The following is a 16762-nucleotide window of genomic DNA, read 5'->3' on the forward strand; positions in this document are numbered from 1 at the left end:
ATCTTACTCGTCGTCGGCGTCGCCATGGCTGTATCTTCCTCGTTCTTCTGCTTCGTCTCCTTGTTGTGTGCGCAGTTGTGCACTGCACTCTCTAAAAGCCGTATATGTTATTGATGTTATAGATGGCAGTATTGTCCTGTTTAAGAGTGTCACAACATTGCTGTTTACGGCAGACGAACTGCTTTACGGTAGACAAAAACATGACTGCTGTTGTTGTGTGTTGTTACCGCGCTGGGAGGACGTTAATGAAACTGCCTAACAATAAACCCACATAAGAAACCAAGAACTCGCCCTCGATCATTTTACAGTTATAATGTGTTTGGGCAGGCACGCTGTTTATATCGTGGGAAAGCGGACTCAGGTCCGCATGGAGCTGGAGGGGGCGTGGCCTCCAGCTCCGCCTGAATTTCGGGAGATTTTCGGGAGAAAATTTGTCCCGGGAGGTTTTCGGGAGAGGCGCTGAATTTCGGGAGTCTCCCGGAAAATCCGGGAGGGTTGGCAAGTATGATCAATGTTCATGTGGATTCCATCTACATATGTGAAAAAAATTACGGTAAGATAAAAAAAAAAATCGGATCAATCTAAAATTTTCTCTGCCGACACACTATGGGCCTGTGAGGCCGATCTAGCTGGACCACGGAAAAATTCAGACCCTTTCAAAATAAAAGTTGATCAATAATGAATTTATTGATGATAAATTGACATCCATGACGTGCAGCTGAGGTGGATCACCGTGTGACCGCTTGAAGTCCAGCACCAGCAGGCTCTGACGGTTTGGTTCTAATGTCCTCCGACGTGCGCCTTGTCCTCATCAGGACATTGCAGCTCGCTTGTTCCTGAAAGTGTCAAAAAAGGCCATCATGCTCCGCCTCACGCCGCCGCTCTCCTTGTCGTGGAGGCGCCAGCCTCGAGGCGGGAAAGCGACGCCGTCCATGGAGTTGGCCCGTCTGATCTTGGGCGGGGTTGCGTGCCACAGCTTGGTCCTGGGGGGCGGAGTCTGAGCCACCAAACACTTCTGGTAGTGAACCTGCAGGACAAGGAAGGTCTGAAAAATCGTGCTTAAAAGCCGTGGAAGGGCGCTCACCATGCACGCCGCCTGGACCGCCTCGGACAGGAGCCCCGCGTCCGGCTCGCACCAGAACACGTGGCACTCGAAGCGCTGGGTGCCGCCATCGGCGATCACGGCGAAGGTGTGACTGTCCTGGCCCACGCCGAGGAAGCTGAGAAGACGCACCTGGCACTCCCAGAACGGCTCCTCCCCTTCCTGTCACGAGTGCACGGTAGCTATCAAAATAAAAGACAGGGACGTCGTAACAGAATCGAAGAGATGCACCTTGAAGACGGACAGGATGTTGTCGGTCACGTGGATGATGCTCGCCTCCCACTGGTCATGCTCGGTGGCGTCCATGATGCTCTCGATGGCGCTGTTTAAAACCTCCATGCCTGCACAGTGCAAATGTTTCAAAGCCAGCTTCCGAGGTCCGTGGGTCATGTGACGCGCCGGCATACCCATGGCGCGGGACACGGGCAGGCTCCCGACGTAGCGGACGTCAAACTTTTGCACCTGCTGCCGCACCGCCTCCAAGAAGTCCACTGGAAGACAGAAAACAAGGAGACGGGTTCAGCGAAGAATGTGTGTGTGTGTGTGTGTGTGTGTGTGTGTGTGTGTGTGTGTGTGTGTGTGTGTGTGTGTGTGTTCTTGTATTGCTACCCTTCTTGGGACATCAACAAGGAAAAGTACCTTCCATATGAGGACATAAATCATGGTCCCAATACGGAAAACCATTGCATCTAATATAGAATGTCTCATTTGCACCCCCTGGTGGTGAAATCTATCAAAATGAGGGTGGGATCCAAAAAGGAGGGATTTTTAAATTGACTGGTCAACATATGAAATAACAAGTGTGTGTAAAAATTTGAAGTGCGCCCCCTCTGGTCAACATATGAAATAACAGGTGTGTGTAAAAAAATTTAAGTGCTCCCCCTCTGGTCAACATATGTAATAGCAAGCATGTGTAAGAAATGTAAATGCGCCCCCTTTGGCCCAAATTAATACAAATAAATAAATAAATATGTACACAGACATACTGTAATAACGAAGTAAATAACAAGGTAAATAATGAAGATTAAAAACCAATTATAAACACAAAATAAAAATTAACTAAAAGCAGTCTTTTTCTCACAATGTGTCGACTTTTTTCTTTAAAAAATTGGGAACAATTTCTCATGTTCTTTCTGTTTCTGTAATATTACAATATTTTCTCGTACAATTATTATTTTATGTAAAATTATTACTTTATGTAAAATTATTACTTTATGTAAAATTATTACTTTTTAATGCAAAATGGTGACATTTGTCATATAAAATTCTGACTTTTATCACAATATTGCCAATTTTTTTGTTGTTCTTATAAAGTAGTGACATTTTTTGAGTAAAATTATGATTTTATCATCATTTTATGTAAAATTATTAGTTTTTAATGCAAAATGATGACATTTGTCATATAAAATTCTGACTTTATCACAATATTGCCATTTTTTTGTTGTTCTTATAAAATAGTGACATTTTTTGAGTAAAATTATGATTTTATCATCATTTTATGTAAAATGATTACTTTTTAATGCAAAATGATGACATTTGTCGTATAAAATTCTTGTTCATTTAAAATAGTGAAATGTTTTGAGTAAAATTATGACTTTTGTCATCATTTTGCCAAGTAAAATTCCCATTATTAATACAATATTGCCAACATTTTAATGTTTTCTTGTAAAATTGTGACTTTTGTCGACTAAAATTACGACTCATTTCATAAAATTGCCAAAATTTGAAGGTTTTCTTGTAAAATTGTGACTGTCGTTGAGTAAAATTCCAACTTTTATCATAATATTGCACAAATATTTTGTTTTTCTTCTAAAATTTTGACTTGCATTGAGTAAGATTACGACTTTTATTATAAAAATGCCAAAATTCTAAGTTTTACCTGTGAAATTGTGACCTTTTTCTTTTGAAATTCCAGCTCATTTTTCACAACAAGCTTTTTTATATTTGCATAGTATGTATATATTATTAATGTTGTAAATACACATCTTTATATATACTTAACTTAACCAATACAGAAAACCATTGCATCTAATAGAGAATGTCTCATTTGCACCCCAGGTGGTGAAATCTATCAAAATTAGGGTGGTCCCAAAAAGGAGGGATTTTTCTACATTGTCTGTGTGTCGGTTTTAAAAGTTGTCCCCCTCTGGTCAACATATGTAGTAGCCAGCGTGTGTAAGAAATTTAAATGCGCCTCCTTTGGCCCAAATTAATACAAATAAATAAATATGTATATAGAGAAACACTGTAATATCTTGAAGTAAATAATGAAGATTAAAAACCAATGACAAACAAAAACATTTTTAATAAATTAACTAAAAGCAGTCTTTTTCTAACAATGTGTCGACTTTTTTCTTTAAAAATTGGGAACAATTTCTCATATTCTTTCTGTTTCTGTAATATTTCAATATTTTCTCGTAAAATTATTACTTTTTTATGTAAAATTATTACTTTTTAAGGCAAAATGGCGACATTTGTCGTATAAAATTCTTGTTCATTTAAAATAGTGACATTTTTTGAGTAAAATTATGACATTTGTCATCATTTTGCCAAGTAAAATTCCCATTATTGTTAAAATTACGACTCATTTCATAAAATTGCCAACATTTTAGGCTTTTCTTGTAAAATTGTGACTGTCATTGAGTAAAATTCAAACTTTTATCATAATATTGCACAAATGTTCAGTTTTTCTTCTAAAATTTTGACTTGCATTGAGTAAGATTACGACTTTTCTTATAAATATGCCAAAATTCTAAGTTTTAATTGTTACCTTTTTCTTTTGAAATTACAACTAATTTTTCACAACAAGCTTTTTTATATTTGCATAGTTTGTATATATTATTAATGTTGTAAATACAAATTTGTATATATACTTAACTTAACCAATACAGAAAACTATTGCATCTAATAGAGAATGTCTCATTTGCACCCCTGGTGGTGAAATCTATCAAAATGAGGGTGGTCCCAAAAAGGAGGGATTTTTCACATTGACTGTGTGTCGGTTTTAAAAGTGCTCCCCCTCTGGTCAACATATGAAATAACAAGTGTGTGTAAAAATTTGAAGTGCTCCCCCTCTGGTCAACATATGTAATAACAAGCGTGTGTAAGAAATTGAAATGCGCCCCCTTTGGCCCAAATTAATACAAATAAATAAATAAATATATATATAGGGACATACTGTAATAACTTGAAGTAAATAACAAAAACCAAAAAATACCCCCAAAAATGTATTCACTAAAAGCAGTCTTTTTCACACAAAGTGTTGACTTTTTTCTTATAAAATTGGGAACAATTTCTCATATTCTTTCTGTTTCTGCAATATTTCAATATTTTCTCATAAAATTATTACTTTTTTATGTAAAATTCTTACTTTTTAATGCAAAATGGTGACATTTGTCATACAAAATTCTTGTTCATTTAAAATAGTGACATTTTTTGAGTAAAATTATGACTTTTGTCATCATTTTGCCAAGTAAAATTCCCATTATTGTTAAAATTACGACTCATTTCATAAAATTGCCAACATTTTAGGCTTTTTTTGTAAACTTGCGACTGTTATTGAGTAAAATTCCAACTTTTATCATAATATTGCACAAATGTTCAGTTTTCCTTCAAAAAATTTTACTTGCAGTGAGTAAGATTACGACTTTTATTATAAAAATGCCAAAATTCTAAGTTTTACTTGTGAAATTGTGACCTTTTTCTTTTGAAATTCCAGCTCATTTTTCACAACAAGCTTTTTTTATATTTGCACAGTATGTATATATTATTAATGTTGTAAATACAAATCTTTATATATACTTAACTTAACCAATACAGAAAACCATTGCATCTAATAGAGAATGTCTCATTTGCACCCCAGGTGGTGAAATCTATCAAAATTAGGGTGGTCCCAAAAAGGAGGGATTTTTCTACATTGTCTGTGTGACGGTTTTAAAAGTTCTCCCCCTCTGGTCAACATATGTAGTAGCCAGCGTGTGTAAGAAATTTAAATGCGCCTCCTTTGGCCCAAATTAATACAAATAAATAAATAAATAAATATGTATATAGAGAAATACTGTAATAACTTGAAGTAAATAACCAGGTAAATAATGAAGATTAAAAACCAATAACAAACATTTTTAATAAATTAACTAAAAGCAGTCTTTTTCTCACAATGTGTCGACTTTTTTCTTTAAAAATTGGGAACAATTTCTCATATTCTTTCTGTTTCTGTATTATTGCAATATTTTCTCGTAAAATTATTACTTTTTTATGTAAAATTATTACTTTTTAATACAAAATAGTGACATTTGTCGTATAAAATTCTTGTTTTTTTAAAATAGTGAAATGTTTTGAGTAAAATTATGACTTTTGTCATCATTTTGCCAAGTAAAATTCCCATTATTGTTACATTACCAACATTTTAATGTTTTCTTATAGAATTGTGACTTTCGTCGAGTAAAATGACTAATTTCATAAAATTGCCAAAATTTTAGGCTTTTATTGTAAAATTGCGACTGTTATTGAGTAAAATTCCAACTTTTATCATAATATTACACAAATGTTCAGTTTTTCTTGTAAAATTTTGACTTGCATTGAGTAAGATTACGACTTTTATTATAACAATGCCATTACTTGTGAAATTGTGACCTTTTTCTTTTGAAATTCCAACTCATTTTTCACAACAAGCTTTTTTATATTTGCATAGTATGTAAATATTATTAATGTTGTAAATACACATCTTTATATATCTAGAAAGGGTGGTGCTGAAGAGGTAGGCATTTTTTGGAGGTCTCAAGAAGGTAACAAATACAAGAGTGTGTGTGTGTGTGTGTGTGTGTGTGTGTGTGTGTGTGTGTGTGTGTGTGTGTGTGTGTGTGTGTGTGTGTGTGTGTGTGTGTGTGTGTGTGTAAAAATTTCAAGTGCTCCCCCTCTGGTCAACATATGTAATAGCAAGCGTGTGTAAGAAATGAGCCCCCTTTGGCCAAAATTAATGCAAATACATAAATACATATGTACATAGAGACATACTGTAATAACTTGAAGTAAATAACAAGGTAAATAATGTAGATTAAAAACCAATTACAAACAAAAAATTCCCCCAAAAAATGAACTAAAAGCAGTCTTTTTCTCATAATGTGCCGACTTTTTTCTTAAAAAATTGGGAACAATTTCTCATATTCTTTCTGTTTCTGTAATATTGCAATATTTTCTCGTAAAATTATTACTTTTTTATGTAAAATTATTACTTTTTAATGCAAAATGGTGACATTTGTCATATAAAATTCTGACTTTTATCACAATATTGCCAATTTTTTTGTTCCTATAAAACAGTGACATTTTTTGGGTAAAATTATGATTTTATCATCATTTTGCCAGGTAAAATTCCCATTATTAATACAATATTGCCAACATTTTAATGTTTTCTTATAAAATTGTGACTTTTGTCGACTAAAATTACGACTCATTTCATAAAATTGCCAAAATTTGAAGCTTTTCTTGTAAAATTGTGACTGTCATTGGGTAAAATTACAACTTTTATCATAATATTTCACAAATGTTCAGTTTTCCTTCAAAAATGTTTACTTGCATTGAGTAAGATTACGACTTTTATTATAAAAATGCCAAATTCTAAGTTTTACTTGTGAAATTGTGACCTTTTTCTTTTGAAATTCCAACTCATTTTTCACAACAAGCTTTTTTTATATTTGCATAGTATGTATATATTATTAATGTTGTAAATACAAATCTGTATATATACTTAACTTAACCAATACGGAAAACCATTGCATCTAATAGAGAATGTCTCATTTGCACCCCCTGGTGGTGAAATCTATCAAAATTAGGGTGGTCCCACAAAGGAGGGATTTTTCAAATTGACTGTGTGTCGGTTTTAAAAGTACTCCCCCTCTGGTCAACATATGAAATAACAAGTGTGTGTAGGAAATTGAAATGCGCCCCCTTTGGCCAAAATTAATACAAATAAATACATAGAGACATACTGTAATAGCTTGAAGTAAATAACAAGGTAAATAATGAAGATTAAAAACCAATTACAAACAAAAAACTAAAAAAAAATTTATTAACTAAAAGCAGTCTTTTTCTCACAATGTGTCGACTTTTTTCTTATAAAATTGGGAACAATTTCTCATATTCTTTCTGTTTCTGTAATATTGCAATATTTTCTCATAAAATGATTACTTTTTTTATGTAAAATTATTACTTTTTAATGCAAAATGGTGACAGTTGTCGTATAAAATTCTTGTTCATTTAAAATAGTGAAATTTTTTGAGTAAAATTATGACTATTGTCATCATTTTGCCAAGTAAAATTCCCATTATTGTTACAACATTGTCAACATTTTAATGTTTTCTTATAGAATTGTGACTTTCGTCGAGTAAATTTACGACTCATTTCATAAAATTGCCAAAATTTTAGGCTTTTCTTGTAAAATTGCGACTGTTATGAGTAAAATTCCAACTTTTATCATAATATTGCACAAATGTTCAGTTTTTCTTCTAAAATTTTGACTTGCATTGAGTAAGATTACGACTTTTATTATAAAAATGCCAAAATTCTAAGTTTTACTTGTGAAATTGTGACCTTTTTCTTTTGAAATTCCAGCTCATTTTTCACAACAAGCTTTTTTTATATTTGCATAGTATGTATATATTATTAATGTTGTAAATATAAATCTTTATATATCTAGAAAGGGTGGTCCTAAAGAGGGAGGCATTTTTCGGAGGTCTCAAGAAGGTAACAAATACAAGAATGTTTGTGTGTGCTTGTGTGTGTGCGTGCGTGTGTGTGTGTGTGTGTGTGTGTGTGTGTGTGTGTGTGTGTGTGTGTGTGTGTGTGTGTGTGTGTGTGTGTGTGTGTGTGTGTGTGTGTGTGTTTGTATTGCTACTCTTCTTGAGACATCAACAAGGAAAAGTGCCTTCCATATGAGGACAGGTGAACAATTTAGAACCGAAATCATGATTCCAATACGGAAAACCATAGCATATAATAGGGAGCCAAATACTAGAGTCTGTGAACATTGCTCCAAAGTCAGGATTTTTTTTTGTTAATTTAATGTGCATACAAAAGTAAACATTGACAGGTGCAAAGGCAGCAATATGTGATAAAACAAGACGGCAGCTAAAGACGGACTTCCTTATTCATCCCCAAAAAAAACCGCCAGGTGTCGGCTGATTTTACGACTTCCGGTGACCGTAGACTGGTTGCCGCGGTTACCTTGTCCGGGTAGGTCCTCCGGCACGATGCTCTCCATGGTGAGCGAGCGGGTGGCTTTTTGACCTGACATCATCTGAGGACACAAACAATTGGCATGTGCGCGGGCGTGGAGGGGGGCGTGGCCTACGGCGGCAGGCAACCCACCTTGGAGCACATTTGGTGCAGCGCCATGGCGACGGCCTTGGCGGGGGCATCGCAGCGGAAAACGTGGCACTTGAGCACGCAGCTGTCCTTGTCCCCCGCAACAAAGGCAAAGTCTCTGAATGGAAGCACACACTCAGCGGCCATCTTATTAACGATCATGTGACCTACACACACACACACACACACACACACACACACACACACACACACACACATGCACAAGTTACCTGTCCCTGCCAGGTGGAGGCATGCGAGGGAGACACAGTGATTAGTGATGTGTTCCACATTGAGACTGCTTCTGATTGGCTAACCTGCCATTGTTGCTGCCCACCCCCCAGACGCGAATGTTGACAATGGGCTGACAGTACAAGGGGGCGTGGTCTAAAGCATCCACCAGGGTCAGGGTGTCTCTCTTCAGAACCAGCATCATGTCGCGACCCTGCAAGCCCACAGATGTGAGACGGCCACGCCGCGTGACGGACTGACGGACGTGCTGTCTCACCTCCCCCGAGGACCCCAGCCGGTCGCGCTGCTCGTCGCCGCCGCAGCGAGACAGCTGCTGGATGACGTCGCTGACCACCAGACTGCTGCGGCCCGGGGACAAGTCGTCCTCTTCCACCTGGAGCCAGCCCAGGGAGCGCACGGAAAAGCACTGATGGGCACTCGTGCGCATCAAGATGGGCGGACAACACCGGAAAGGAGGACACGGACATGAGATCAGATTAAACGGGGATTATGGGATTGGTGTGTGTGTGTGTGTGTGTGTGTGTGTGTGTGTGTGTGTGTGTGTGTGTGTTCTTGTATTTCTACCCTTCTTGAGGACACCAACAAGGAAAAGTACCTTGTTGGTGAACAAGTTAGGACATAAATCATGGTCCCAATACGGAAAATCATTGCATCTACGAACCCCGTTTCCATATGAGTTGGGAAATTGTGTTAGATGTAAATATAAACGGAATACAATGATTTGCAAATCATTTTCAACCCATATTCAGTTGAATATGCTACAAAGACAACATATTTGATGTTCAAACTGATAAACTTTTTTGCAAATAATCATTAACTTTAGAATTTGATGCCAGCAACACGTGACAAGGAAGTTAGGAAATGTGGCAATAAATACTGATAAAGTTGAGGAATGCTCATCAAACACTTATTTGGAACATCCCACAGGTGGACAGGCAAATTGGGAACAGGTGGGTGCCATGATTGGGTATAAAAATGAACAGTCATTCACAAACAAGGATGGGGCGAGGGTCACCACTTTGTCAACAAATGCATGAGCAAATTGTTGAACAGTTTAAGAAAAACCTTTCTCAACCAGCTATTGCAAGGAATTTAGGGATTTCACCATCTACGGTCTGTAATATCATCAAAGGGTTCAGAGATTCTGGAGAAATCACTGCGCGTAAGCAGCTAAGCCTGTGACCTTCGATCCCTCAGGCTGTACTGCATCAACAAGCGACATCAGTGTGTAAAGGATATCACCACATGGGCTCAGGAACACTTCAGAAACCCACTGTCAGTAACTACAGTTGGTCGCTACATCTGTAAGTGCAAGTTAAAACTCTCCTATGCAAGGCGAAAACCGTTTATCAACAACACCCAGAAACGCCGTCGGCTTCGCTGGGCCTGAGCTCATCTAAGATGGACTGATACAAAGTGGAAAAGTGTTCTGTGGTCTGACGAGTCCACATTTCAAATTGTTTTTGGAAACTGTGGACGTCGTGTCCTCCGGACCAAAGAGGAAAAGAATCATCCGGATTGTTATAGGCGCAAAGTTGAAAAGCCAGCATCTGTGATGGTATGGGGGTGTATTAGTGCCCAAGACATGGGTGACTTACACATCTGTGAATGCTGAAAGGTACATACAGGTTTTGGAGCAACATATGTTGCCATCCAAGCAACGTTACCATGGACGCCCCTGCTTATTTCAGCAAAACACTGCCAAGCCACGTGTTACATCAACGTGGCTTCATAGTAAAAGAGTACGAGTACTAGACTGGCCTGCCTGTAGTCCAGACCTGTCTCCCATTGAAAATGTGTGGCGCATTATGAAGCCTAAAATACCACAACGGAGACCCCCGGACTGTTCAACAACTTAAGCTGTACATCAAGCAAGAATGGGAAATAATTCCACCTGAGAGGCTTAAAAAATGTGTCTCCTCAGTTCCCAAACGTTTACTGAGTGTTGTTAAAAGGAAAGGCCATGTAACACAGTGGTAAACATGCCCTTTACCAACTACTTTGGCACGTGTTGCAGCCATGAAATTCTAAGTTAATTATTATTTGCAAAAAATATATATATATCTTGTTTTTGTAGTGCATTCAATTGAATATGGGTTGAAAAGGATTTGCAAATAATTGTATTCCGTTTATATTTACATCAAACACAATTTCCCAACTCATATGGAAACGGGGTTTGTAATAGAAAATGTCTCATCTGCACACCCTGGTGGTGAAACCTATCAAAATTAGGGGGGTCCCAAAAAGGAGGGATTTTTCAAATTGACTGTGTGTCGGTTTTAAAAGTGCTCTCCCTCTGGCCAACATATGTAATAACAAGCGTGTGTAAGAAATTGAAATGTGCCCCCTTTAGCCAAAAATAATTAAAAAAATAAAATAAGTATGTATGTAGAGACATACTGTAATAACTTGAGTTAAATAATGAAGATTAAAAACCAATTACAAACAAAAAATTCCCCCAAAAAATGTATGAACTAAAATATTTTCTCGTAAAATGATTACTTTTTAATGCAAAATGGTTACATTTGTCATATAAAATTCTGACTTATCACATTATTGCAAAATTTTTTGTCGTTCTTGTAAAATAGTGACATTTTTTGAGTAAGTGAAATTCCGATTATTTTTATAATATTGCCAAAAGTTTTCTTATAAAATTGGTACTTTTGTCAAGTAAAAATCTGACTCTTTTCATAAAATTGCCAATACTTTAATCTTTTCTTGTAAAATTGCGACTGTTATTGAGTAAACAAGCGTTTTTATATTTACATAGTATGTATGTATTATTAATGTAAATACAAATCTTTATACATCTAGAAAGGGTGGTCCTAAAGAAGGAGGCATTTTTCGGAGGTCTCAAGAAGGTAAGAAATACAACAATGTGTGTGTGTGTGTGTGTGTGTGTGTGTGTGTGTGTGTGTGTGTGTGTGTGTGTGTGTGTGTGTGTGTGTGTGTGTGTGTGTGTGTGTGTGTGTGTTTAGCAGCATCAGACATAATTTGACCCACTAGTGTGTATGTTGTCATACCTGTGAGTTGTCGTCATGGCTACAAGACTCATCAGACCACCAAAACCTGAAAGTCACATCAAACACAGCTGACACACACATTGGCGTTTGTGTGTGTGTGTGCGTGTGTGTGTGTGTGTTTCTACCCTTCTTGAGACATCAACAAGGAAAAGTACCTTCCATATGAGGACCGGTGAACAAGTTAGGATACAGAAAACCATAGCATCTAATAGAGAGCCAAATACTAGAGTCTGTGAACATTGCTCCAAAGTCAGGATTTTTTTGGTTGATTTAATGTGCATACAAAAGTGAACATTGACAGGTACAAAGGCAGTAATATATGATAAAACAAGACAGCAGCTAAAGAAGGACTTCCCTATTCAGCCCCGAAAAAACCCGCCAGGTGAACAGCTGATTTTTTACGACTTCAGGTGCTTACATAAAACAACCCGCATCCCATATGTGACCGTAGGATGAACAAATACACTACAGTATTAAGACTATAGTGGCCATTAACAGTTAGCTTCTACAGCTGGGTTGCCCAAAGTGTGGCACAGGGGCCATCTGTGGTCCGTGACTCTTTTGTCATCAGCCTTAAGCACATTACAAAATACAAAAAATAGAGATCTAATTTGCACCTCCTGGTTGTGAAATCTATCAAAATTAGGGTGGTCCCAAAAAGGAGGGATTTTTAAAATTGACTGTGTGTCGGTTTTAAAAGTGCTCCCCCTCTGGCCAACATATGAAATAACAAGTGTGTGTGAAAATTTGAAGTGCTCCCCCTCTGGTCAACATATGTAATAACAAGTGTGTGTAAGAAATTGATAAATGTGCCCCCTTTGGCCAAAATTAATAAAAAACAATTAAATAAATATGTCTATAGAGACATACTGTAATAACGTTAAGTAAATAATGAAGATTAAAAACCAATCACAAACAAAGAAAATTCAAAACATTTTTTTTTTTTTTATGAAAACCTCCTTTTTTTATATTTGCATAGTATGTATATATTATTAATGTTGTAAATACAAATCTTTATATGTCTGGAAAGGGTGGTCCTAAAGAGGCAGGCATTTTTCGGAGGTCTCAAGAAGGTAAGAAATACAAGAATGTGTGTGTGTGTGTGTGTGTGTGTGTGTGTGTGTGTGTGTGTGTGTGTGTGTGTGTGTGTGTGTGTGTGTGTGTGTGTGTGTGCAACCTATGTGCGCCATGTGCTCTGTCAGCATCTGCGCTGCAGTTGCTCGATCCATTCTGGTCCTTCTGAAAGCAAAACACCAGAGGAGAAGAAGATTTTAAGGTTCTGCACGGTTCTGCAGGTTCTACCTGTTGCTCGGGAGGCGGCGCCGGCTGCTGCGGCGCCCCGTTTAGTCGGGGGTGCTGCCACTGAGTGGTGCCGGTGGGAACGTGCCAATAGTACGTCCCCGTGGAGTCTTTGATGGTCCTCCAGTCAGAGGGGAGGTCCTGGTCCAGCAGCAGGTTCTGGTCGGTCCAGATGTTGTCTGTAACAGGCAGAGTCCACCACTTCAGTGAGGTCCGAGCTAGCATGCACTTATGGCTTTGATCGTGTCACCCGATCAGGTCGTCAATCACACTGCTGAACAGGAAGTCAGCAACGAGGAAGTGCTTGAATTATTAATGCAAAATTTCCCTTGTCTTTAAATTTTTTATATTGTAATGTAAGGAGGACATACAGTATTTACCATCTTGTAGTGTTAGAAACACATATTTACCATCATGTAGTATGAGGAGGACATATTGAACATAATGTAGTATAAGGGGACATATTTACCATTACATTATACAAACCCCGTTTCCAAATGATTTGGGAAATTGTGTTAGATGTAAATATAAACGGAATACAATGATTTGTAAATCATTTTCAACCCATATTCAATTGAATGCACTACAAATACAACATATTTGATGTTCAAACTCATAAACTTTTTTTTTTTTTTTGCAAATAATAATGAACTTAGAATTTCATGGCTGCAACACGTGCCAAAGTAGTTGGGAAAGGAAATGTTCACCACTGTGTTAAATCACCTTTTCTTTTAACAACACTCAATAAACGATTGAGAACACACTCAATAAACGATTGAGAACTGAGAAAACTAATTGTTGAAGCTTTGAAAGTGGAATTCTTTCCCATTCTTGTTTTATGTAGAGCTTCAGTCGTTCAACAGTCCGGGGTCTCCGCTGTCGTATTTCCATCCATCCATCTTCTTCCGCTTATCCGAGGTCGGGTCGCGGGGGCAGCAGCCTAAGCAGGGAAGCCCAGACTTTCCTCTCCCCAGCCACTTCGTCCAGCTCCTCCCAGGGGATCCCGAGGCGTTCCTAGGCCAGCCGGGAGACATAGTCTACCCAACGTGTCCTGGGTCTTCCCCGTGGCCTCCTACCGGTTGGACGTGCCCTAAACACCTCCCTAGGGAGGCGTTCGGGTGGCATCCTGACCAGATGCCCGAACCACCTCATCTGGCTCCTCTCGATGTGGAGGAGCAGCGGCTTTACTTTGAGCTCCCCCCGGATGGCAGAGCTTCTCACCCTATCTCTAAGGGAGAGCCCCGCCACCCGGCGGAGGAAACTAATTTCGTCCGCTTGTACCCGTGATCTTGTCCTTTCAGTCATAACCCAAAGCTCATGACCATAGGTGAGGATGGGAACGTAGATCGACCGGTAAATTGAGAGCTTTGCCTTCCGGCTCAGCTCCTTCTTCACCACAACGGACTGATACAGCGTCCGCATTACTGAAGATGCCGCACCGATCCGCCTGTCGATCTCACGATCCACTCTTCCCTCACTCGTGAACAAGACTCCTAGGTACTTGAACTCCTCCACTTGGGGCAGGGTCTCCTCCCCAACCCGGAGATGGCACTCCACCCTTTTCCAGGCGAGAACCATGGACTCGGACTTGGAGGTGCTGATTCCCATCCCAGTCGCTTCACACTCGGCTGCGAACCGATCCAGTGAGAGCTGAAGATCCTGGCCAGATGAAGCCATCAGGACCACATCATCTGCAAAAAGCAGAGACCTAATCCTGCAGCCACCAAACTGGATCCCCTCAACGCCTTGACTGCGCCTAGAAATTCTGTCCATAAAAGTTATGAACAGAATCGGTGACAAAGGGCAGCCTTGGCAGAATCCAACCCTCACCGGAAACGTGTCCGACTTACTGCCGGCAATGCGGACCAAGCTCTGACACTGATCGTACAGGGAGCGGACAGCCACAATCAGACAGTCCGATACCCCATACTCTCTGAGCACTCCCTACAGGACTTCCCGAGGGACACGATCGAATGCCTTCTCCAAGTCCACAAAGCACATGTAGACTGGTTGGGCAAACTCCCATGCTTCCTCAAGGACCCTGCCGAGAGTATAGAGCTGGTCCACAGTTCCACAACCAGGACGAAACCTCGGATTCAGGAGGAACAGTGTGGCTGTCGTATTTTACGCTTCATAATGCGCCACACATTTTCGATGGGAGACAAGTCTGGACTGCAGGCGGGCCAGGAAAGGACCCGCACTCTTTTTTACGAAGCCACGCTGCTGTAACACGTGCTGAATGTGGCTTGGCATTGTCTTGCTGAAATAAGTAGGGGCGTCCATGAAATGATGTGTAAGTTACCCATGTCTTGGGCACTAATGCACCCCCATACCATCACAGATGCTGGCTTTTGAACTTTGCGTCAATAACAGTCTGGATGGTTCGCTTCCCCTTTGGTCCGGATGACACAATGTCGAAGATTTCCAAAAACCATTTGAAATGTGGATTCATCAGACCACAGAACACTTTTCCACTTTGCATCAGTCCATCTTAGATGATCTCGGGCCCAGAGAAGCCGGCGGCGTTTCTGGATGTTGTTGATAAATGGCTTTCGCTTTGCATAGTAGAGCTTTAACTTGCACTTACAGATGTAGCGACCAACTGTATTTAGTGACAGTGGTTTTCTGAAGTGTTCCTGAGCCCATGTGGTGATATCCTTTAGATATTGATGTCGGTTTTTGATACAGTGCCGTCTGAGGGATCGAAGGTCACGGTCATTCAATGTTGGTTTCCGGCCATGCCGCTTACGTGGAGTAATTTCTCCAGATTCTCTGAACCTTTTGATGATATTATGGACCGTAGATGTTGAAATCCCTAAATTTCTTGCAATTGCACTTTGAGAAACATTGTTCTTAAACTGTTTGACTATTTGCTCACGCAGTTGTGGAAAAAGGGGTGTACCTCACCCCAAATGTTTATCAGTTTGAACATCAAATATGTTGTCTTTGTAGCATATTCAACTGAATATGGGTTGAAAATGATTTGCAAATCATTGTATTCCGTTTATATTTACATCTAACACAATTTCCCAACTCATATGGAAACGGGGTTTGTAGTATGAGAAGGACATATGGACATATTTACCATCATGTAGAATGAGGAGGACATATTCACCATCATATTGTAGTATAAGGAGGACATATTTACCATCATGTAGTATAGGATGACACATTTACCACCACATAATGAGGAGGACATAAGGACACATTTACCACCACATAATGAGGACATAAGGACATATTTACCATCACATAATGAGGAGGACATAAGGACATATTTACCATCACATAATGAGGACATAAGGACATATTTACCATCACATAATGAGGAGGACATAAGGACATATTTACCATCACATAATGAGGAGGACATAAGGACATATTTACCACCACATAATGAGGACATAAGGACATATTTACCATCACATAATGAGGAGGACATAAGGACATATTTACCACCACATAATGAGAAGGACATAAGGACATATTTACCATCACATAATGAGGAGGACATAAGGACATATTTACCATCACATAATGAGGACATAAGGACATATTTACCATCACATAATGAGGAGGACATAAGGACATATTTACCACCACATAATGAGAAGGACATAAGGACATATTTACCATCACATAATGAGGAGGACATATTCACCATCACATTGTAGTATAAGGAGGACATATTTACCATCACGTAGTATAGGATGACACATTTACCACCACA

The 16762-nt window shown here is 39.0% G+C and overlaps 1 protein-coding gene across 4 annotated transcripts in view; it reads right to left on the bottom strand.

The window, feature by feature from the left end:
* Nucleotides 1-699: 699 nt before the first annotated feature.
* The window catches only part of apbb3 (amyloid beta (A4) precursor protein-binding, family B, member 3), a 32268-nt gene continuing 16205 nt past the window's right edge, over nucleotides 700-16762 (bottom strand). Inside the window, exons 2-13 of one of the 4 annotated variants that reach the window (XM_061934594.1) lie at nucleotides 13036-13211; nucleotides 12911-12972; nucleotides 11734-11779; nucleotides 8967-9116; nucleotides 8776-8903; nucleotides 8692-8697; nucleotides 8465-8579; nucleotides 8321-8393; nucleotides 1510-1593; nucleotides 1347-1443; nucleotides 1085-1284; nucleotides 700-1027 (exon numbers count right to left, since the gene is read on the bottom strand). In XM_061934594.1, the coding sequence (XP_061790578.1) occupies nucleotides 846-1027; nucleotides 1085-1284; nucleotides 1347-1443; nucleotides 1510-1593; nucleotides 8321-8393; nucleotides 8465-8579; nucleotides 8692-8697; nucleotides 8776-8903; nucleotides 8967-9116; nucleotides 11734-11779; nucleotides 12911-12972; nucleotides 13036-13211 (1319 nt within the window). In that variant the 3' untranslated portion in view covers nucleotides 700-845. Of the gene's footprint in view, nucleotides 1028-1084; nucleotides 1285-1333; nucleotides 1444-1509; nucleotides 1594-8320; nucleotides 8394-8464; nucleotides 8580-8691; nucleotides 8698-8775; nucleotides 8904-8966; nucleotides 9127-11733; nucleotides 11780-12910; nucleotides 12973-13035; nucleotides 13212-16762 lie in introns of those variants that run through there. The other 3 variants (XM_061934578.2, XM_061934602.1, XM_061934586.1) reach the window with 3 other exon arrangements.

The sequence above is a fragment of the Nerophis lumbriciformis genome, linkage group LG03 (genome assembly GCF_033978685.3).
Source record: "Nerophis lumbriciformis linkage group LG03, RoL_Nlum_v2.1, whole genome shotgun sequence".
NCBI lineage: Eukaryota > Metazoa > Chordata > Actinopteri > Syngnathiformes > Syngnathidae > Nerophis > Nerophis lumbriciformis.